At 59.4% G+C, this 23,174-nt stretch overlaps 1 protein-coding gene across 4 annotated transcripts in view; it reads left to right on the top strand.

The window, feature by feature from the left end:
* The first annotated feature begins 246 nt into the window (after positions 1 to 246).
* ZFR2 (zinc finger RNA binding protein 2) overlaps positions 247 to 23,174 on the top strand; it is a 38,188-nt gene continuing 15,260 nt past the window's right edge. For all 4 annotated transcript variants that reach the window (XM_070272495.1, XM_070272494.1, XM_070272493.1 and 1 more), the window contains exons 1-7: positions 247 to 401; positions 13,469 to 13,703; positions 14,666 to 14,780; positions 15,466 to 15,764; positions 17,951 to 18,133; positions 20,784 to 21,012; positions 22,232 to 22,392. In XM_070272495.1, coding sequence (XP_070128596.1) covers positions 349 to 401; positions 13,469 to 13,703; positions 14,666 to 14,780; positions 15,466 to 15,764; positions 17,951 to 18,133; positions 20,784 to 21,012; positions 22,232 to 22,392 — 1,275 coding nt within the window. In that variant the 5' untranslated portion in view covers positions 247 to 348. The remainder of the gene's footprint in view (positions 402 to 13,468; positions 13,704 to 14,665; positions 14,781 to 15,465; positions 15,765 to 17,950; positions 18,134 to 20,783; positions 21,013 to 22,231; positions 22,393 to 23,174) is intronic.

The raw sequence follows: 23,174 nt of genomic DNA, 5'->3' as shown, positions 1-23,174 counted from the left end.
GAGAAGAGGGATGCAGAGCTGTCAGAAGGGAGGCGGAGCTCCGTGTAAGGGGCGGGGCTTATGGCGAGGGGCGGGGCTTGAGCAGAGACCCCGGATGCGGAGCTGTCAGAAGGGAGGCGGAGCTCCGTGTAAGGGGCGGGGCTTTCGGCGTGGGCGGGGCTTTCGGCAGAGACGTCCTCCAGACGCGGAGGGAATCTAGCCTGCGTGAGCTTCGCGCGGGGGGCGGGGCCTGGGGCGCGTGGCGGGGCGCGAGCGGCATGCGGCCGGGGGGCGGCCCCGGGTGACGTCACGCGCCGGCGGCCCCGCCCCCGCGCCTCCCGTGGGCGCGCGCGCGGTGGAGACGCCAAGATGGCGGCGAGTCACTACTTGGGCTTCGCGCCGGGCGCCGGTCCGCCGTACAGGTAACGGCCCCGGTGCCGCGAGGACCCGCGGGCCGGCGTCTGGGTTGGACCCGGGCGGGACGCGGGCTGGGGGCCCTGCTCCGGCTAAGATGGCCGCAAAGGCGGGAGGCCGCGGCCCCGGGTCGTGTCTGTCAGGGGGAGAGCGGAGGGCTCCTGACGTGGGAGGGCGCCCTGGGCCTGTCGGGGGACGCGCCCCGAGCCGTGCTGCGTGGGGGTCGTACCTGAGGGGCTCCTCGCGGAGGGCACCGGCGCCTGAGCGGGGGAGAGCAGACGCACCTGGGGGGGGTGCCTGGCGGGCGGGGGGAGGGGCAGGGGATGGAGGGCGGGGATGTCACGACCCCAGATGGGGGCGGGGAGAGGATGGAGACCCGGGAGGGTGCCTGGCGGGCGGCTGGAGGGGCAGAGGGTGGAGGGCGGGGGTGTCACGACCCCTGATGGGGGCGGGGAGACGATGGAGACCAGGGAGGGTATCTGGTGGGGCAGGGGGTGAAGCAGAGACCTTGTTGGGAGATAGGGGGGTGGAGGTGGGGACCTGACCCCTGATTGGGAGGGAAGAACAACCTGGAAGGGTACCTGGGCAGGCAGGGAGAAGAGCAAAGGGTGGAGGGCCAGAGCTGCCCCCTGATGGGGGGAGAGGGGAGAGGATGCAGAGCTGGGAGGTGGCAGATCCCCGGAGCAGCAGCCAGAGACTTGGGGGGTAGTGGACTTGACGTGGGCCAGAGCCTGAAACCCTACAGGAGGAGGGGCACCTGGGGCCTCTGGGGAAAGGGGAGCAGTAAGGGGGGGTAGAGGGACCTGGGACCTTGGAACTCAGTGGAGCAGGTGTCTGGGTATTGAGGATCTACCCAAGCACTGGGGCCCAGGGGACCCAGCGTTTGGGAGGGGAGGGAGAGGAAGGAGCCTAGAGATGGGAACCAGTTGGGAGAAGGAGGGAACTATGGGTAGAGACATGTGGGGTATGTTTGTACCCCACACGTACAAACGCCCCCTCCCACACCGTTCTCCGGGGCCAGCCCCTTGGAGCAGCTCTGCTGTCTCAGTCCTTGGGCCTGGCGCTCAAGACCAAGTCTGGGGCAGGGGTGCGGGGCTGGGGTCCCTGGGGAAGGTGCCCCCCCCCCCCCCGCATTGTTTTCATTCCTCGCCCTTGTGTCAGTTTCCAGCCCTTAGCCTGGCAGAAGCTCTGCAGCCGGTTTCTCAGGGACCCTGAGGAGCCAGCCACGGCTGCCACCGCCCCTTAGGCGAGGGCCGGGGCTTTGCTGCACGTTTCCCTTGTGCTGTCATTGTGATAGTGCCCTGATGGTCCCCGTGGGCTCCGAACATGCTCGTGCAAATGAGAAGTCCTGCTGATGTTTTCCTCACTCGAGTCGTCCCTGAGGTGTCGGGTTTGGCTCGTGAGGGGTTTTCTATCAGGGAAAGGATGTGTGGGCTGCCGTCCTGGAGGGAGCGGTACATCTTTATTAGATTGCCCCTTGTCCCCCTCATCCACCGAGGCGTTCCCGTTGCTGGTGCTTGAAGCAGCAGGACTCTGGGAAACGCCCCACCCCTCTGCTGCCTGCCAGCTCTTGCTTTTCTTTCTCTTTTCACTTGCTCTCTTTCTCCAGTGCATTCGTCAATCAGAGGTGGAAAGTCACTTGAATGTTGTGCTTTCTATTAAGATTACCTTCCAGAGAAAAAACTGAGTGTTTACACTGATAAAATAGGTAATTTCTGAGCTTCACTAGGTGCGTTTGTCATTTAATTTAATTAATACACTTACTACATTTTTATGTGGGTTTTTTTTTTTTTTTTTTTGCTTTGGAAGATTAGCCCTGAGATAGCATCTGTGCCAGTCTTCCTCTATTTTGTCCTTGGGATACTGCCACATCATGGCTAGTAAATAGAGTGGATCCATGCCCAAGATCCGAACCCGCGAACCTGGGCCGCCAAAGCAGAGGTGCGGAACTTTAACCATTCGGCCACAGGGTGGCCCTGCACTTAACTACATTTTAACACGGCTGTCTGTATTCTGACGGCTTGCGTGATACAATATATGCATGTAACTACGGATGCGAAACTACTACGAACCGAATGTCCCATTAGTCTGTGTCTTTAGAATTGTCCCCGAGAGTGTGTTATTCCTTGAGAAAAGAGTGGACTTAACTAAAACTAAGACATGGGAGTCATAGCAAACTAAATTTCAGTCTCACAAAAGCTTGAAACGAGTTGTCTGCATTATCTGCCTAATTTCAAGTTGACCAGACGCTGGGGGACACAACTTTGCCTAAAACCTTTAGCTGCCTCTACGGTCTGTGTTTCTTATGATGTGCCGCGGAAAAACGGAGCAGATGACAGAGTTTGTGCGTGCCAGCTTTACGGTAGCGTTTGGACCACAGGAGTTTCAAAGCCCCTTTCATGGATTGCCGAGGCGGAGACAAGTGTTTATTTCTTGGAGGAATTTTGAGTGGGTTTTCTTGGATTCTAAAACTGACAGCCGTAGCCCTGGCCAGGAACATTCCTTCCATCGTCCTTCCTAAATGGGGTTGGGATCTGAACGGTCCTTCAGTTGTTGGTCTGTGAGAATTGGGTGCACGGTCTCTCCTGGAGGCGTAATGAAAGTTTGCGGTCGCCCGAGGACAGTGTTGCTTTATTTTATTTTATGAGGTCTTTTAAATCTCGTAAGCCTTTTGTAGTTAGCACTGCAAGTATTCAGCATTGAGGATTCACCCCGTCTGGGAAATTGAGTTTGACGGTGTTTTTGATTAGACCGAGGGCAGTTTCCAGTTGGGCAGCCGAGAGCGGCTCCAGGACCCAGCAGGTGCTGTGTGAGGGTGAATCGCGTTGGTGGGAGAACCCGAGAGCGCGGAGCTGTGTGCCGGAGGGCCGCAGCCGCCTGGCCGTGTCGCGACAGCTCCCTCTGCATGGAGCAGTTTTGTCAAAATGCCGCCCGCGGAGTGGCTCCCGCTGCCTTCACGTTCTTTGCTGGAGTTCGGTGTCATGCTGAGGTTGCCATCGGGAGCAGCTCTGTTTTCCTAAGCTTTGGGCTGAATTCCGTCATCTGGAGGATGTCAGGAGGCTGGCAGTTGGGCTGGAACGCCCTCAGACTCGCTTGGTGGTGGTAGTGATGGAAGTTGCTGGTCATCGGGTCTGTCTTATGCCTCAGTCCCAGACGCTGATGTCGCCTCGCGTCCTCACAGTGTCCCTTGAGGCCAGTATGATGATGCCCATTTTCTGGAGAGGAGAATGAGGCTCAGGGTGCAGTGACTGGCCTAGGGTCCCCAGGGTGGTACGTGGGGGGTCTGGGCCGGTGCCTTTGCCCCACACGGGCACGCCTGAGCCTGGGGGCTTGTGGCAGAGCTGGCCTGAGCGCCGCGCGTGGCCGTGGGGCCCGCTGGACGACAGCGGGTTGTGGTCATTGTTTGCAGCACCTCCTGGCCCCTGCCCCTCTCATTCTGGGCCCCAGTTGCATTGTGGTTTAGGGCCACGTTCTTCAGACTTTACAAAACCGCCCTCCCCAGGTAGGGAAGCCAAGGAAGTGTCTGGGCTGGCGTCGCTGGGACGGTGACTGAAACCCAACCTGTCTCTCTCGAGGCCACGGAGAGCTTGGGGACGGCCCCGGAGCCACACCGCCCCCCTGTGCCGGCAGACGGAAGACCCCTGGTAACACCCATGATCGGGAGCCCCTGCTCTGTCAGCTACAGCTGGGCCTGGTTGGCCCCGGGCCGGCCTCCACGGCCTGCCCCCCGCGGGTCTCCAGAGCCCTCGAGAGTGAACCTCACCCAAGGCCCGGCTCTCCCCTGAGCTTCAGTCCAAGGAGCAGGCTGCTGGGGGAGTCTGCTGTCGCTGCCTCGGGGCCCCGGGACTCCTGCCTCCACACCCCAGAGCAGCGCTGCGTTAGCCAGCCTGGAAGAGGGGCCCGTGGGGCCTCTGCTGAGTCTGCGGCTGATCGGTGATGCTCCTCGGGGGCGCCTGCCGTTGACCCCTGGGGATGGCCGGCAAGTTGCCCTTGGAATAGCGAGGCGCGGGGGTCTTCCTGTCGGAGAGCAGTCGCTGTGGTTTCTCTAAAGGCCCGTCTCACTGAGGCTGAGGCAATCTGAGGATTGCTGGAGGAAGTCCCTGGAAGGAAATTTTGACTGGCAGCTCTCAACTACAAACTTGATTTAAATATATTTTAAAGAAAACGTTTCAAATGACAGAGCTATGTTATCTTAACTCTGATCACATGCAAATTAGGTACAGTAAAATTTTTGAAGTATGGATTTTGAATTTTTATTTTATCCATTTTATCACCAAGGTCAGCTCATCAACATCGAAGCATAAGGAGATTCCTAAGAGAGATTTTTTTTTTCCTAAACATACTCTGTTTCTGAATCTTTAGTAGTTTTATTTTATATTTTGCCCAGATCTACCAACATGCGTATTTAGAATTGTCAACAGATATATCAAATTTAAAAGCATTTTCAAATGATCTTTAAGCTCACTTGTTCAATGTGTGTCATCGGTGTTCTTTTGTGTGGCCGTAGAGGTGAGGGGACGACGACTGTCGACCTGGGTAAATAACTGGGTGGTTGTGGAAACGTAAGGAAGACGTGCAGAAAGGGTGTCTGTAAACCGTGTGTTTCTTCTCTCTTTATTTTATATTAGTAAATGGAAAGTTCGTGAAACTTCAGATCAGGGATTATCAAGGGCCAGACACATACATAAACGAGTCGAGTCCAAGATGGTAGGGGGTGTCTGGGGGACTCGAGACGGAGCCTGTGCCCCCCCCCTTGGAGTTTTAAACCCCAGCCCCAAATTCAGACTCATGCGGGACCGTTGACCCCTGCCTCCACTTTCTGACCTCTGCCTGATGTTTTTAAACGTTTATCACCAAAGGCTGACGTAGGAGATAGTATAGACACGTTCTGTAATTAAAAGGAACAGTACATACCCCAGCCAGGAGGAGGAGCCCTCATATCGACTGGTTTTGGTCAATTCAGAAGGTTCTGGGGGTTTTATTGTATTAAAAAGTTAATGTCAGTTTTGTTTTCATCGCGGCTCTAAGTTGTTCAGACAGCTTTCTCGTCTAAGCCGACCGATGCTGGCTCATTCAGAGCAAAATCGGGGCGCTTCGACGAGGCAGAGATTATTTTTGCTTGTTTCCTTTGTCTTTGCACGTCTTTTTCTATGTCTGTGACACCTTTGATCAGAAGTATGCCGTTTACTCATAGAATATTCTTTAGAATCTTGATTGGGAAAAGTTTTGGCACCACCCAAGGTCTGCTTGGTTGGCCTTGTTCCCTTGTTCTGTCCTGTGCACCAGCCGGGAGCTCAAGTTCTTTGCCTGTTCCTTTCTGTGGTCTTCATGTCACACGATCATGGTAAGGTGGCCGAGGGATTTCTTCTAGCTGGAAACTTCATTTGTAAAGGTTTTGGGGAATGGAACTTCTTTTTTTGGTAGATATTTTGCTTTGGGCAATTTCCTTTCCTGCCCCCCTCCCCCCCCCAAAGGTAAGGTAAGTTGCATTTGTGGCACTTCACTGTCCATTTGCCTTTTTTTCTTCTTTTTTTGCAGGGGAGGATTTGCCCTGAGCTAACATCTGTTGCCAATCTCCCTTTTTATTTTTTTCTTTTCCCCAAAGCCACAGTGCATGGTTGTGTATCCTGGTTGTAGGTCCTTCCAGTTCTTCTGTGTGAGCCGCCACCACAGCATGGCAGCTGATGGGCGGATGGTGTGGTTCTGTGACAGGGAAACGAGCCCAGGTCACCGAGGCAGAGAGCGCTGAACTTTAACCACCAGACCATCAGGGCTGGCCCCCATTAGCCTTTTAAATGAATGTATCCTAGGTCACGTATTTGTCACTGTTGACTAAGAATGGAGAGTTGCTTCCCTGTGCTCCTGGAGCATTTGTACTTGGGAAAGTCAGTTCGGTTGACCGAGGTTAATGCCTCGATGAGTTTTGCTCTCGGGGCAGCATGAGCTCTACCGCCTAAGACCTTTGGACGCATGTTGGATAAGAGCCAGTGGCGTCCTTTTAATTTAGAATGTCGTTGGCTGAATCGAGGGTTGGTGGTTCGACGTCTGTTGTGCTTGCTCACGAGAGCCCCAGATTGGCTGTCTAGTCCTGCCCGCTCTGTTGACTCAGAGGCGCACGTTAGACCCGAGTGGACGTGGCTGTGGGGTCTTTCCGCCCCTTCAAGCATCAGGAGAGGAGAGCGCTGGAACCACAGACAATCCCTTGCTGGTCCCACAACGCTGGCCGTTCCCCACTTGGGGTCACAGCAGTAGAGAGGCCTCACGGCCGCAGCGACACTGGTGGGAAGTCCTTTCATGTGCCCTGCTTCTCGGAGGCGCGTACGTAACGCTTCTCTTTGGCTCGGCCCGCGTAAGACCATTTGGACGGCGTCCTCATGCACCTGGCCCTCGGGGCTGACCGTGTGGCCGCCTGCCACGTGGGGACCATGTTCCTATCCAGAGGATGAAGGGAATTCCAGGAGCTCCACTGCCGCACAGAGTCTGCTCACCCTCGAGGCTCTGGAAGGACTGTCTGCCGTCTCTGGAATCGGCCTCGGGACGGCCGAGCAGCCGGTGGCTGCATCCCCGGGCACCAGGCTGGCCCTGACTGGGAGCTGAGACTCTGACTCTGCTGTAAAGAAGGTGGCAGGTGGGGCTGGGGAGTGAATCCTGTGTCACCTTGTCGGGAGCCCACAGATGTAGTTCGCCAGCCCTCAGCAGCCTGGAGGGATGTTTCTGGGGCGTCTGCATCTGAAATGGGCGTTCCACGTGGAGAATGCGCGGAAGGCTGTCAGCGTAAAACAAATTCTGTTAAAAAATCAGAATCGATGTGGGGATGAATGTGTAATCTGTTGTATGTTTTGAATAAAAAGCCTGTGTGAACTGAAGTGCCAGATGAAACCAGGGCGAGTGTGTTGTCTGCGTGTCCCAGGAGGTGATGGCGATGGGATCCGACTGCCAGTAAAGCAGACGGGAAATGCCCCAAGGGATGGCTCGAGTGGCCGTGTCAGCGTCGGTTGCGTGCCTCACAAGGCCCCATCTGAACTGGAGTGTTGGCGACCCTGCATGGGCTCCCAGACGCTCCTGGAGCCTGGGCTCCGGCACGAGGCCGAGGGAGGGGACCTTTCGTCCCAGCGCACTGCGGGATGGTGGTCTTCGCCCAGAGCTTTCCGACCCTCGGCGCTCAGCTTGGGCTCTGTCTGGCGTGGTCTCCGCCCTCGGGAGAGTTAGGAGGAGGGGCTCAGTAAGTGGGTGAGGAGCGCGCCCTGGAAGGGAGAGGCCACGATTCCAAAAGTGGGGGCTCTGTGAGCTTTCTCAGCACTGTGAGGCCGGGAAAATCTTTTTCCACTTGATTATTTTTCTCAGGCTAAATGTTTGTGTGTGCGCGCACGTGTGCGTGTGTGTTCCCATCGAGTACGACCCTTGGAAAGCAGTATGCAGCAGAAATCACTGTTACAGCCAGCTCAGGGTGACCCGTCTTCCTGACTGTCTCTCAGACCTCACGTCACCTGCCGGGCACTCCTCAGCTGTGCCCTTCCGAAGTGAGGTCTGTGCGCAGGGCCCCACGTGTCTGTGGGGTGGGCCTTTTGGGAGTAAGCCAGAGTGCGTGCGCGCCGCCCCCGCCCCAACCCGGCAAGCCTTGGGTCGGGAACCTGGCCGCCTACAGTGCGTTCTTTCCATCTTCTGGCCTCCCTGTCCCCATTGGCTTGGCCTTGCATCCTAAAATCTCATCTAGATGGTGTGCCCAGAAAAGCCCGACCCCCCAACAAATGTGCAGACCAGAAGCCACTGATGACCTTCGCCTGGGACCCAAGGCCGAGGCCACCGGCCGGGGCTCAGCGATCTGCGTGCTCACAGATGCGCTCAGATCCTGCTCTCCCTGCGCTGACCGGCGCCCGAGCCTCTGCCCCCGGCTTCGTGCCCAGCTCTTCTCCCTCCCGGGCAGGCGGCACCGGCCGGGTCCTCAGTGTCATGGAGACAGCAGCCCTCGCCCTTGTAGTCCAGTGGCATGCTCTCTGCACAGCAGGTGGCTGCAGACGATGTTTAGGCTCCTTGCGTCCCAGGAGGCTTCGCCAGGAGCGAATCTGTGACCTTTAATTCCTGGTCCCCAGCCCCCACCCCAGCTCCTCGCCTCGGTCAGGGGTTGAAAGTTGGCGGCCTGCAGCCCCGCTTGAGGCTCGCACCTGCTTGCTCTGCCTGTGTGGCGGGTTTCTGCTGCTTTATTTGAATTAGTTGTCAGCATTTAAAAATTAGGAGACTTTACAAAACCCCCGATTTCTAGCCTCACTTCACATCGGAAGACCTGGGCCCCCTGGCCTGCCGTGTGAGCTCTGCCTGCGCGAGGCACTGTGACACCTGAGTTCTTGGTTAATTGTCACACCGTCTCAAGAGGTGGGTGTCCCCATTTTGCAGGTGAGTAGACTGAGGCTAGGAAAGTAAGTGGCTGGCTCCAGGTCCCAGTGAGCAGAGCCAGGATTAGAAGCCCGGTGGTCTGGCCCGGAGCCCGTGCCCGGCCCTCGGCTGTGCCTCTTCCCCCTAGTGTCTGAGTTTGAACCCACTCGAGCTCTAAACCGGTCCTTGTGCAGAACCATCGCATCCCCGGGGTCTGTCTGCTTTGAAGGACCGCAGTCCTGTAGGACCAGGGCCACACGCTTATGGCCTCATTTAACCATAATTACCTCTTCAGAGGCGCCGTCTCCAAATACAGTCTCGCTGGGTGTTAGAGCTTCGTGTGAATGTGGGGGCACAGTTCAGTCCGTAGCACCATCATAACGGCCTAACACAGGTCCGCTCTGGGCATGGGACACCTCGCTGACTCCCCATGGCTTACTGGGTAAAATCTGGATTCTGTCCAGCATCTGAGAGCCCCGAGCCCAGCGTCCAGCCTCCTGTCCCCCCCATGCCCTGTCCCTCAGCACACAGGACGGGTTCCATCAGCCCCTGTGCTTTCTCCCATGCCGATGTCCGCACAGGCCCTTGTCTCTGAAACCCCAGTCACCCTTCACGGGAGGCCTTTTCCAGCCTCGGGGAGCGGGAGGAGGGCTCCTGCTGCCCGCTGGGCCGTCAGCACATCCACCCTTCTGCTGCCCCGCCCCCAGCATCTCAGCTGTTCGCACAGGAAGAGACGCTCCATCCCAGCAGCCGAGCAGGTGGGAGGGGGTGACCTCTGGTGAGGTCAAGGGTGTCATGCCATCCCACATAGAACTTAAAGCTGATATTGACTCTGACCCTGTACAGCTCACAGCCAGCCCGCCTGCTCACAGCTGTGACATTTACAGGCCCGCTGCTGGGAGCCGCGCTGCATGCACACAGAACACCCGAGATCTCCCCACACTGAGTCGCATCCAGGCAGAGGGGCCTGGGTGCCTAAGCGTTACCTTTCAGGGTCGTATACGACAAAAGCATGTCCTTTTTAGTTTACACTCGCACACGTGCTGTCTCGAGGCTGATCCTGAGTCAGGGCAGCCCGTGGTGTCCGGGTGATCCTTCTGGTTAGGGTCTGGACCAGGCATGACCAGGCCATGATGCTGCCCACCTGTGGCCTGGACCTCAAAGCTGGTGGCCTGGGATCGAGCTTGTCCCAGACAGTGGTTCTCAACCAGACAGTGTCTGGGGACATCTGTGATTGTCACACTGTGGGTGCTCCTGGCATCCAGTGGGTGGGACCAGGGATGCTCCTCGGGACCCCCACCCCCCAGCGCCCAGGATGGCCCCCCAGAGAGAGTGACGTGGCCCTGACATCAGCAGTGCCTGGATTGAGCAGGTGCACCCTAGACCAGACTGTGAGCTTGTGGCGGGGAACAAGGTCAACAACCACCCGCTGGGTCCCCTCAGTGGCCCCACCAGGTGGAGACAGCTTCCGGCCCGAGTTGGATCACCGTGGGAGCGGAAGAAGGAAGCAGGTCGCTCTGCCTCCTCTGGGCCCTCGGCTAGAGGAGGGAACTCACGCTTCTGCCCCGGGAGACGCTCGCTGCTGTGTCCTCAGTGGGTGCGCTTCATGGGCTGTGGCTTCAGGACCGAGAAGGAGAGCCTGCTCGCGTGGGTGGCCACGGCCTGGAAGGAGCTGGGGAAGAAGGGACCCCCCAGGGCTGCTCCATGTCGCCGTGAAGAAGCAGAGCCATGGGGGCAGCGGGTCTCCGGCCACAGGGCTCCAGTCTGCACGCTCATGCACTCGAGGGCCCGCCCTTGCAGCCTGGGCAGATCAGGCCCCTTGTTGAGTGTGCCTCGTGCCTTCAGAGACGTGGCCTTTCATTGTCCTTCCGGTGTCCATCCCTTCCGTTTTCCTTGCTGGTTTGGGTTGGGTCCGTGCCTCTCCCGTGTGACTCAGGACAGGCCCTGGCCCCAGGGTAAATCCTGCTGGATCTGAGGCAGCCAGCCTGGCCCTGGCCCCCTCGGCTGTGCTTGTTTGAAGGTGGATGGTGCGGGACCCAGGCTGGATGAGAAACCACAGGGGAGGCCGGCTCGAGGAGGCACGTCTAGAACGTGCATAGAACAGGCCCCACAGCATTGCTTCAGCAGCAGAAAATGGGAACTTTCCTGGTGGTGTAAAGATAGGCCAGGAATTCTTGATATTCCTCCCTTCAGAAGCGGCCTGACCGTCTGCCCTGCTTAGATTCGGTGATTCTCTTCCGGCCAACGGACTGTGGCAGGAGTTATGTGATGTCTGAGGCTGGGGCACTGCCAGGACAGCCGCCACCTGGTGCTTCCCCTCTCCCTCACTCCCCTCTCTCGGGCCTCTCGCTCTGGGGGAGCCGGTCTCCCTGTTGTAAGGACACCCAGGCAGGGCTGGGAGACGCCAACCCAGGGAGAAACCGAGGCCTCCCCCAACAGCCAGCACCAACTTGCCAGCCATGTGAAGGGACATCCCGGAAGCAGGTCCACGTCCCCAGTCGAGCCTTCGGATGATGCAGCCCCAGCCGACTTCTTGTTGGCCACGTCATAAAGACCCCAAGCCAGAGCCCAGCCAAGCCCGCCCCACATTTGGGACCCACAGACACTGTGACGATGATGAATATTTATTGTTGTTTGAAGCCACATCATTTTGGGGCAATTTTAAGCTCGGCAGTAGATAACTGATAGCTAATGTGAATGTCCCCCCTGGGAAGATAGGCGAGTGAATGACAATATGTCCAAACAAGTTAATAGCCTTTAAGCTTGGGAGGCCCAGGGCGCAAGGACAGATGGAAGCCTGCACACCGCATGTCTGAATATCTTAGTGTTATAGACCAGGCTGGAAAGAGTTAGATACACTATGTTCTGTCCCGCCTACCTTGACAAATACACCTTTCTAATGACAAAAAAGGGGCGGGGGCGACGGTAAGGGTCTTGTGGCTGTCAAAGCATCAGAGATGACTGAACTGGGTTATCCTGTGTATCTGGGCATTCTCTTGAGGGGCTGGTGATGTTGGATGTCTTAAAATAAAAACATACTAATTAATAAACAATTGTGTGTTCTTTAAGATTTATTTTAGGTGCCTTGATTTCAGCACGAATGACATTTGTAATCAAGATGTTCATGTCATTTGAATTTTGTGACACTATGACCCAAAGTAGCTGTCGTGGGCTGACTTGTGGACCCCTAAAACTCATACTTGAGTCCCGGCCTCGAATACATCAGAATGTGGCTGTGTACGAGGCCATTTGGAAGGGCCGTATGTAGACGGGGGCCCCAGGGGCCACTCCCGCCCCATTCCCCACGGCGTGCCCACCCGCATCTGTGAGGCCGTGCTCCTGCATCTGCCATCTTCACTGGGCACCTGCTGCGTGCCGGGCGCGACTGCAGGGCCAGGAGGAGCTGGGGACGCGCTGTAGCCCTGTGTGCCTGTGGCTCCGAGCTGGCGGGAGGAGACGCGGGGACTGACAAGTGGGAGAGGATCAGGCCGGGCTGGGGGAGACCCAGAGCAGAGTGAGGGGACGTGGAGAGGCGTGCTGCTGCTCTCCTGGACAGACTCAGGGAGGGCTTCTCGGAGGAGGCGGCATCTGAGCAGCCACCTTCAGGAGGTGAGGCAGGGAGCGCGCAGGTGTGGGAGGGGCCGGAGCCGGAGGGCTTCGGGGTGCATCTGGAGCCTTGGAGGGTTGTAAGCAGGAGGGTGGCAGGGTCAGGGCCATGCTTGAGAGGACAAGGACAAGCCAGCGAGGAGGCTCCTCCACCCCCAGCTCTGGGAGGAACTTTCCTGCTTCCTTCCCTCCGCCTGGCTGGTCTCTCAGCGCTCAGTGCAGCCTGGATCCCACTCCTTGTCTTGTCCCCGTCTGTCCACACTCGCTCCACTGGGCAGTGAGCCACTTGGGGGGCGGGAACACGTGTGCGGAGGTCCCCGATGGACGGGGGCCGTGTCCCTTTGGGCTCAGTCGGCCTGCCCCCAAACATGCGCAAGCTGTGGTCTTCACTGCCGCCCTTCCTGACAACGGGCTTGTAAATTCAAGCACTGTCTCCCGGGGCTGGCGTTTAGCAGAGGGCAGGGCCCTGGGGCCAGAGAGATCCGGGTCGGAATCAAGCACTTGATCACTGATCCGCAGGGTTTCCTCCTCCGGACAGTGCAGATGGACAGACGGACTGACGGATAGAGCTGGCACCTTCTCTGGGGGTCACAGGGCGTGAATGAGGCGATGTGGACCAAGGCCCCAGTGCCGGCTTTGTTGACAGAAGCCGGCTCTCGTTATCGCGAGGTTTTAGCTTGCTGTTAACAGACTTTCCTTATTTTAATAATTGGGTGGATCCACTTGTTCCTTGTTTAAAAAATACCATTAAAGTCTAGCTTTCTTTGAAGAATCTTAGTGTCGGGAAATCTTGATGTCGCCCACACAGGTGAGCTGAGAAGTTCTGGAATGGTTTGGGGCCTGACTGCCACTCACTGTGCCTCAGTTTCCTCTTCTGTAAAATGGGGTCATGGATGGTCCCTGCCTCCCGAGGGTGGTTGCAAGATTGCTTTAATTCATGAAAAGCGCTTGAAAAGTCATAGAAAGGTCTGAACAAGTGTTAGTCGTTCCAGAAAGAACTGTGGACGTGGGCAGCCAAAGCAGCTGCCGTCCGTGGCTGGTGGAGTCGATGCTCAACTCGGGTCCCTGCGATGCACGTCTGTGTTTGTCTTGGTTGCAGTGCCCTGCTTCCCTCGGCTTCTCCCCTCCCTGCTGCTGGAGCCACCTCCGCCACGCAGCCCGCTCCTGGGATGGGCCCCACCGCGACCCCGACGCTTCCGGAGGCCGCCCAGCCGCCCCGGCCCGTCGTCCCAGTGGGGTGCAGTGGGTACCAGCCCCACTCTGGCCAGGACTCCTGTTACAGCAGCCCGCCCCAGGAGCCCACCCCCGCGCCCACCACCACTCCCTCCTTCCAGGTACCAGCTGGCCTGTGTCTGACCACGCCCTCCTTCTGGAAAACTCGGACAGTGTTGAGTGGAAGAGTGCGTGGGCCGCCCGTGCCAGCAGACAGTCGGGACATGCCCTCACCCTCCTCGTGCTCCGGTCCCTGCCTGGGAGTTGATCAGGGGACATGCATGTCCTTGTCAGGCCCTTCTGGTGCTGCTGACCCCAGAGCTCCGGTCCACAGACGTGGCCGCCGTGCTTCCGCTTAGAATCACTAAGGTGTCCCATGCTGGACGTGGCCCACGCCCTGAGCCTCTGCCCCCCAGCTTGTCCCCAGTGGGGTCAGTAAATGGCACCCCCGGCCACCAGTTAGCTGAGCTCGCACTGTCTCGCTGCCCCTTGCTCCCTCAGGCCTTTGCTTCCCTAAGTCTTGGGGCTCCCCTCCAGCGCACCCTCCCCGCGCTCCTGCCCTGCTCCAGGGCTCCCCCCAGCTTCCCTGCTTTCATCCTCACCTCCAGGTGGTCCCCAACCCCGCCAACAGCCCGCATCCCCCTATGAACCAAACCAGCTGTGTTCCCCGCTCCCTTGGCACGGAACCCAGACCCTCCCTGAGCCCCTGGCCCGCCCACCCGGCCCCCTGTGCTGGCAGCGCCTCTGAGCTCTGAGTCCTCTGCTCTTACCACTTGCCAGGGCTCCCACAGGCCCACCAGCTGACCCTGCCAGGAACCCTGTCCCTTGGTCTTTTCATGCTTGCCTCCTTGTCGCTCCTCCTGGAAGCCTCTCCCGAGCCGCCCTTGGCCTGCTGGACGGTCCTCGGAGCGCTTGCTCTCAGACGTTAATGTTGGCTCCATGGGAGCAGGCTGCATCCATCTCCCAGGTCACTGCATCCCCAGCTCCGGGAATGGGGCCTGGTGCAGGGCAGGGGCTCAGGCACCGTGCACACGGGGTCACCTTACCCTTCCTCCCACTCTGAATCTCCCGTGTCCTCTCACAGCACAGCTGCGGCCAAGGACCATTGGCAGCCGCCAGAAGCTACGAGAATGAGCAGTGTCTCCCGCCGGCCGCCGGCCAGCCCCAGCTCCCTGCCTCAGCCCCGCTCTGCCAGCCAGGTGGGTCTCTGTGAGGTCCGTGCCGGAGCGAGGGGACGCTCGCCTTAAAGTCACATTGAACATCCCAGATTCACAGGCGGTGCAGAGTAATGGGCGCAGCAGGGCACCCTGAGGTCTCCAGTGGGCGGTGGGCCTGTCAATGAGGGTCGGGGGAGGCAAGGATGGGGACAGAGAGCTGGAAGCTTCTGTCCAGGGAAGTCTTCTCGGCTGGGCAGGAGTTGAGTTCCACCGAGGACTTGGACTTGAGGATGGAAGAGCCGGGCCGGCCCCAGCACAGCTTAGATGTCCAGGGGGTCCGGGGCCAGCTGCACCGGGGCCGTGTTGGCTCCAGCAGCTGGGAGGCCGGTTGTGGGGTCACTAGGAGCATAACTCTTGCTCTCTGGGACTGTGGTGAAGAGGTGGCTTGCTCTCCAGGGACCCAAGGAATTTACGGTCGGCCCAGTGGTGGGACAGCCAAACGCAGCCCCCACCACAGGCACCCACCTGTCCAGCGGGGCTTCCGGCCAGCGCCCTGGCCTCCAGCCCCCCCAGCTCTCAGCCCGCGGCCTCCGTGTCCCCCTGCCCTCCCCGAGCACGGCCTCCGCCCTGTGCTCACTCAAACATGCGTGCTGTTAGTGTACCCGCAGCCCAAATAATCATCCTCGAAACCCACCCGTCCCCTCTCTCTCTTCTCTCTGCTTCCTAGGGCCAAGCTACCTGGGCTATGACGCGGCAGCCTACTCAGGAGCTGGTCCTCAGTATCCTCCACCGCTACCCCCACAGATGCAGCACCCCCCACCGCCGCCCCAGCAGCCGCCCCCACTCCCAAAGCCCGTGGACTCGTGCCCGTGGGGTGGCTCAGGAAGCGGGCCGGGTGCCAGTCCTGGCGGCAGCTTTACCAGGAAGCTACTGGCTCCCACCAAGCAGCTGACTCCCAAGGGTGGACCCCGGCAGCCCCCACTTCACTACTGTGACGTCTGCAGGATCAGCTGTGCTGGCCCCCAGGTCAGCGCCCCCACTGCGCGGAGAGCACACCCTGGCCCCTGTGGCTGACCAGAGGTCAGATACCGGTCAGGGGCCCTGCCTGTCCCAAAGAGGCCTGTTAGCAAACCCGCAATGTTGAGTGTGTGGCAGAATTGCCAAAAATTGCTCTGCTGGCATTCGGGGGCAGAAAGAGAGCAGCGCAGCGCTGGCTGCGGGCCGCAGAAGGGGGCCTCGTGCCTGAGCCCAGGGGCTTCTCCATCTGGGCTTGGGGACGCAGGCATTGCCGCCTCCTCAGCACAGCGAGGGGCCGGGCGGATGCGGCTCCGAGGGGCGGCTCTCTGTGGCGCCCTGGTCACCAGGCTGTTCAAGCAGGGCCACGGGTGGAATCGGTGTGTGTGCCTGTGTGCATCTTGTCTACAGACGAGCCAGCCGTGCCCTGGAAGGATGAGCAGGCGCTGGCGCTCCGTGCTCACGCAGCACGCCTGCTCGTTCTGTCTTGTGTTTCCTGCTCTGAAGGCAAGCCAGAGCCCAGGAGGCCACCCGGGCTGTAGAGACACGAGGAGCCCCGAACGGCTCTGCCAGCCCCCACCCACCCGGCCGAGGAGGGGCTGGGGCCATGCTTGGGGCCGTGTCCAGTGCCAGCCTACCCCCGTCGCCTCCCCAGGCCAGGCGCCGCCCGTCTCCTGGCCGTCGTCAGGTTCTCTGACAAGCTCCGAGCGTTCCTTCTTTTGCTCTAACACACGCTCCTTAGCGGAGGCCCGTTGTCCTTCTTCCGTCTTTGTTTGTCTGCGGGATTTTTATTTCGCATTGTGGGGCTTCTTGCTTCCTCTCATGGTTCAAACACGAGTCTGCTCGTGATTCTAGACTTCACAGCATCGCACTGTGTGAGCGCGTGGTCCTCCCCATGGGGCAGGCGGGCCTCCGTATCGCATGTGGGGCGGACGCAGCGTGGGCTCTGGAGCCGGCGCCCTGGGCTCGCAGCCCAGCCCCACACCTGTCATCACCCCGAGCAGGCATCACAGCCTCTCTGAGCCTCAGTCTCCCCGTGGGGCAGGTACAGCGACAGGCATAGCCTCTGGCACTCTGGCACGTACGCCTTGTGCCGCAGAAATGCCAGCTCCTGTCCCTCCCGGCTTTGTGCTAATGTTAATAGCGGTTTTTCGTTGGAGTTTTTACTGAGATGGTTGTAGGCCCACACGCGGTTGTAAGAGGCGATGCGGACAGGTCCCAGACACCTTCACCCGCTTCCCCCACGCTGACGTTTTGCCCAACGATAGTCCATTTCACGACCAGGATGCTGACATCAGAGCCACCCTCTTGTCCAGACGTCCTGCTTTTACACGGACTCGTACATGCATGTGCCTGTGTGTGTGTTTTGTTCCCTGAGAGCCTGTCACCTGGGCAGCCTCACGTGTCTGCCACCACCGCCAAGAGCCTGAGCATGTGTGTGTGTGTGTGTGTGTGTGTGTGTGTGTTGCGTCGGAATAACAAGATTCCTGCCTTCCAGGGAGGGCCCCTCCGGCTCCCGCCCCCGCCCCTGCCTCCTCGTCGCCCCAGACCCCGCAATGGTGCCAGCTTCTCGTGTCTTTCCGTCCATGGGGCGTTGATTCTTGGCCTGGTTCGAGTGCATCCGTGGCCCGCTTTACGCGTGTTCACTTCAGCTTACGTTGTCCGTCTTGAGGGTTCCGGGGCTGAGTCCGGGTGCCCCGTCAGAGCGTGGTCATCTGCCAGACGCAGCCAGATGCTCTGGCACAGTGGCACAGGCCACGTCGTCTGCCTCACTAGCCGCTCCCGTGTGGAGCCCCCAGTTCATTAGCAGGGTTCCCCCGAAGAAGGGGGCCCCCGTTGTGCCATGGCTGCATCCTTGCTCGGGTTCTGAGGTCAGATTCTGAACAGCTGGCATCTTCTTTCAAGCAGCCCTGGAAACTACATGTGTGACCCTTGGAGGACGCTTGCTTGAGAAGCTCATTGAGTTTCAGGAAAAAAAAAAAGAAAAAGAAACCTTTTATCTTTCAGCCTGAGCTTCTGAGTCTGTCGACTGGGTTTCATTAATAAAGTGGCGCCTGAGCCTCTGGAGGCCAGTGAGTGGAGGCGGGGACGTCAGGCCGGTGTGTCCCCTCAGGTCCACGCGCCACCAGTGACCTGGGGGGACGGTGCCATGCCCGGTGGGCACAACCCCGCTCAGGCCCCTCTTGCTCTGCCGGCAGACCTACCGCGAGCACCTGGAGGGGCAGAAGCACAGGAAGAAGGAGGCGGCTCAGAAGCTGGGCGTCCAGCCCGGCGGCAGCCCGTGCGCAGTGCAGGCCCAGCTGCACTGCCACCTGTGTGCCGTGTCCTGCACCGGGCCCGAGGCCTACGCCGCCCACATCCGGGGCGCCAGGCACCAGAAGGTAGGAGCCCTGCCAGGCCCACGCGCGCCCTTCAGCCCTCGGGACCCAGAGGGGCATCTGCTAACATCAGAGGGCAGCCGCCCACGAGAGGGGGCTTCCCCTGCAGGGCCCACGTGTCCTCCTTGCTCGGGAGCCACACGCCTTCTCCCAGTTATAGAAGCCACCACCTGCCAGCTGGGCAGAAGTATAGAGCCACGCAGGGGCCTCGTACCCAGACCCCGGGGGAAACTGCCACGGGCCCTCGGGTACGTCTGTGTGTTTGCATGAACGGGAGTGTGAACAGCGATGAGAGCAAACGCATATTCCATTTGGGCGCCTGCTTTTTCAGAATAAATAAATCAAGCTAAAGAAGTGAAATTAAAATAGTAAGTTTTAATGTTTTAATATCAATGTCTCAATTGATATTAAATTAGTCCACATCAGTGATTTTAATATCTATTACTATTTTAATATCAGCGTTTGCCTGTGGCTTTAAAAATGCCTGCATTGTGTCACCTCATGGGGACAATGAATGGGCCCCCTGCTGCGAGAAGGTGGGGAGACCCCGCCTCTCCCAGGCCTGCTCCCTCTCGGGTCCACGGGGTAACTGTGGGAAGCAGCGCCCTGCCCTGAATGGCAAATGGCATTGCTCCCCTGCGAGGCCATGCCCACCTTAGAGGGAGGCGCTGGTCGAGGCGGGGGGGTCCCCGAGTTGCCTGGAGCAATTGGCACGGGGGGCTGGGAAGGCCCTGTGCCGGGCCCAGCCTCTGCCCACTCCTCACACAGAACCCCTGCAGCTGCCCCCGGGCCTTTGCTCACACCACCCCCTGCTCTAGGCCCGCCCTCCTCCAGCCCCTGCTGCAGGGCTGGGCTCCCCACCTGAGATCACCCCCTGAGGACCCGGCTGCCCCTACTCAGCAAGGCCTCATTTCCCGGCCCAGCTGGCCCCGGCTCTTGACCGCCTGAGCGAACCCACAAACCCCACAAAGGAAGGAACAGAGAGGCATGGAGGGGGGGACACACTGGCCCAGCGGTTACAGGTGCAGGGGGGGAGTGGGAGCCCCTGTGGGTGGGCTGCAGCTGTCACGGCTCCCAGGCCGCGACGTGTTCTGGGCTCAGGGAGGCCCTGTGGCAGGGGCAGGTCTGAGCTGTGAGTGTCAGAGACTTGAGCCCGGAAACGGGTCTGAGATGGTGACACTGCGGATGCGGGGGGCGCAGCAGGCCTTTCCAGGGGCACGTGTGCAGTAAGTGCCTTTACCCGGGGGAGGATGGGTGCCACCGAATCCTAAGCAGACCTGTGTCCATGGGCATTTATGTGTCTTCCTACAGAATGTGGACATGTATACACATATGTACAGAGTGTGGACACCTGTCCGTGGGTGTGTGCCTGTGTATGTACAGAATGTGCACGTGTCCATGGATGTGCACACACATATGTACAGAATGTAGGTGTGTGCCTGTGGACATGTACACACATCTGTACAGAGTGTGGATGCCTGTCCGTGGGTGTGCACATGTGTATGTACAGAATGTGCATGTGTCCATGGATATGTACACACGTATGCACAGAATGTGGTTGTGTGTCCGTGGACGTGTACACACGCATGTACAGAATGTGGACTGTGTCCCTGGATGTGTACACACATATGTACAAAATGTGGACACATGTCCATGGGTGTTGACGTGTGTTATGTACAGAATATGGACATGTGTCTGTGGACGTGTACATGTGTATGTATAGAATTTGGATGTATGTCCCTGGACACATACACACGTATGTACAGAATGCAGACGTGTGTCTGTGGATGTGTACACGCATATGTACAGAATGTGGGCACTTGTCTATGGATGTGTGCACGCGTATGTGCAGAACATGTCCATGGAAGTGCACAAACGTATGCATGGAACATGGACGTGTGTCGGTGGATGCACACACATGTATGTGTGGAACGTGGGCACATGTCCATGGAAGTACACAAACGTATGTGCAGAATGTGGGTATATGTCCGTGGATGTGTACACATGTATGCACAGAGTGTGGACGTGTGTCCGTGTATACACATATGCATAGAATGTGGAAGCATTTCCGTGGCCATGTACACACGTGTACAGAATGTGGACACATGTCCGTGGACGCAAACACACGTATGTACAGAATGTGGACACATGTCCGTGGACATGTATACACACATGTAGAGAATGTGGACGCGTGTCTGTGGACATGCACATGCACCCATCAGCAGATGTGCGCTACCCACGTGTCCATCCACCACGCTGTGTCCCCGTAGGGGGGCCCTGGGCTGGTTAATGCTTGGGGTGCAGACAACAGCGCTGCCTTTCACCCGGGCAGTAAGTTGAAGGAAGGAGTCGCCATCAGCTGGCACAGGGTGTTGAGGGGTTACAGGTCCCACGTATGCACGACTCATGGGGGCAGAGAAGCAGGGGATGGTCGGCTCAGGAAGGACCTTCCCGAGGGGGTGATGCTCCAGAGAGCCGGCGGCATTTACCCGGGAGCTGCAGAAGGGCTGGGCCCTCGGGGACTGGGACGGGTCCACCGCCGGCACTTCCCCGGATTGCCAGCCCCCCACCCCCTCGAGGGATGCCTCCTGTCTCCTGAGGAAGGTGGGTGAGGCCTGAAGGTGGCCCTGATGGGGGCCTGTGTCTGTTCCAGGTCTTCAAGCTGCACACCAAACTGGGGAAGCCCATCCCCACCATAGAACCGGTGCCAGGGAACTCCAGCTCGGCCCCCGCCACCCGCACCAGCGAGCCGGCCCCCGTCACCACAGAGAGCCCCCCTGCGGCCCCGGCCAAGCCTGCGGCCCCCGCTGGCCCCAGCGTGCGCGCCCCAAGCAGGCCAGAGCTGGCCAAGAGACCGGGGGCCTCCAGGGCCACCCGAGTGGGTACGTGTTGCCGCTTCCTGCCCTGGCTCAGCAAGCTCAGGATTCAGGCAGTGACAGTCCCGTTGCCTCGTGTGCACGTGCAGCCATCACACCTCCTGGGAGGGACTCAGCGTGGAGGGGTGGAGGGCAGGGATGGCGAGGGGAGCTCTCTTCCTACTCCACATCCCTGCCTGGCGGGCGGGACGTGCTGGCCTGTGGGACACACTCTCCTGGACCTTTGATACGAGGCTGTTCCTGGGAAGCGACAGCCGAAATGACAGCTGGCGGCATCCTTTCTTCCCCTGGAACTTGGGCCAGCTCGGCTGCTGGCGGGTCTCCAGAAGCCCCGCCCCAGGCCTGGAACATTCCCTGGGCTTCCATGAGCTGGGGAACACCCCTTCACACCCCGGTGCTGACAGCGAACACACTGGGCCCTGACAAGGTCTGTGGGTCCCGGGAAATCAAGGCAGTCCCTTGCAGCGCCCCATCCATCCTGGCCTCCCTTGGGTGTGGGACGCCACCATTGGGAGCTGAGGAAGCGGTGGCTGAGCAGCCTGTGCCGAGGGTTGTGTGCCAGGCTCTCACTCCGAGACCACCTCACAGGCGTTGTCTGGTCCCCCTCTGTGCCACTCTAAAGCAGATTTTGTCCTTCGTCCCAATTTGTGATGGAAAAACCAAGGCGAGGCACAGTCAAGTACCAGCTGGGCCCCGCTAAGCAGGGCGGTGGGATTCGAACCCGGGTCCATCCGCCGGTCTGCTCCTCGCCTGCCGGCTGTGCGCCGGAGGGTGGACGGGGCTCAAGCATCTTCAGCCGCAGCAGCGCTGGCTTTTGACTAATCACGTGATAGTGAAGATGAAAGCATAAAGCAGTTTTGAGAACAGTGTCTCCCTCCCGTGGCTCAGTGAAGTTGCCCGATGGGGCTCCCTTGTCCACCTGCTGCCTCGGCCCCAATTAACCAAGGGCGGCGGTGTTGTGTGGTTGGGGGTCCCTCACCAAGGGGCCTAGAGCAGGGCAGTCTGAGCGCTGTTCACACTGTGTGGGCCTCGATCTCTCAGATGTGGCCAAGCTGGCATGCAAGGGGCCCCGAGGACAGTGGGTCCCACCAACAGACGTCACAAGGGGTGAAGGGGCAGCGGGAGACCCGGCTTTGCGTCGCTCTCTGCCCTTCACACTGGGGCCTAGAAGCTGCTGTGGTTTCTGGCTGGTGCTGGTCATGAGTAACGCACTTCTTCCTTCCAGGGCCTCCCAAGCCCCAGGCAGCAGGCAGCAGACCCCCCGACGGGAAACCAACACACCCCAAATCAGAGAGGGCCAGAGAGCCGCCCACCTCAGGAGGCTCCGCGGATGCTTCTGGAAGCTCCTGCGATGGGCAGCCAGTGGGCCCAGGCTACGTGGAAGAGGTAACCCAGCCAGGGGACCAGCGTGCCCCCGGCCATTGGTGTGTGCCCCGCTCCACCTCTGGCCTCTGCTGGAGGAGGGCCTTGTGGGGTCTGGCATCAAGACCGCCCCTGAGCCCGGGTTCTCCATCTGTCATTTACACAGCAGTCCCCTGCAGGCCTCAGGGAGCCAAACATCGTGCACTACCCACTGGAAGGTCCAGCCGCTGGGTTTCAGATCTTAGAAGGCAGGCAGAGGCTTTCCCACGGGAGGGAAGATGGGAGGAGCAGTCTGTGCCCTAGGAAGCTGGGCGACCACTCGCCCCACAGGCCCGTGATGCTCAGGCACGAGGAGCCAGTGCGCCCCAAGCGGCCGCCGCCCAGACGCCCCGAGCCCAGGGGGGCCCCGCAGGGCTTGTCCTAGCCAGCCTTCCAGAGCGCGCTTCTGAGGCCGCCTCTGGCCGCGTCTGTGGTCCCAGCCTCCTCGAGTCTTCCAGAGACGTGTGTGTGGCTAAAAGGAAGTTCGGGCCTTTGCCTTCCTTCTGTTTTCATCCTCGAGCTTTTTGGGCAACGATGCAGCATCTTCTGTCTTGTCCCGTGCGAGATAACCACAGCCGATAGGGCTCCTGCTGCTGGAGGCCCATCATGTGCTGGTTCAGGGGAGAAGCAGAAAGGCCAGGAGACAGACGGGCGCACAAGGGGCAGACGGCACGGCGGGGGCATCAGCTGCGGGGGCTGCACTGGGGAACGGGGCAGGGGGCTACATGGTGGCAGAGGGGAGCCGGGCGTGGGCGGCGTGTTGGGCC

The sequence above is a fragment of the Equus caballus genome, chromosome 7 (genome assembly GCF_041296265.1).
Source record: "Equus caballus isolate H_3958 breed thoroughbred chromosome 7, TB-T2T, whole genome shotgun sequence".
NCBI classification, from domain to species: Eukaryota; Metazoa; Chordata; class Mammalia; order Perissodactyla; family Equidae; genus Equus; species Equus caballus.
The sequence above is the reverse complement of the archived record's forward strand: the minus strand, read 5'-3'. Positions and strand labels throughout refer to the sequence as shown.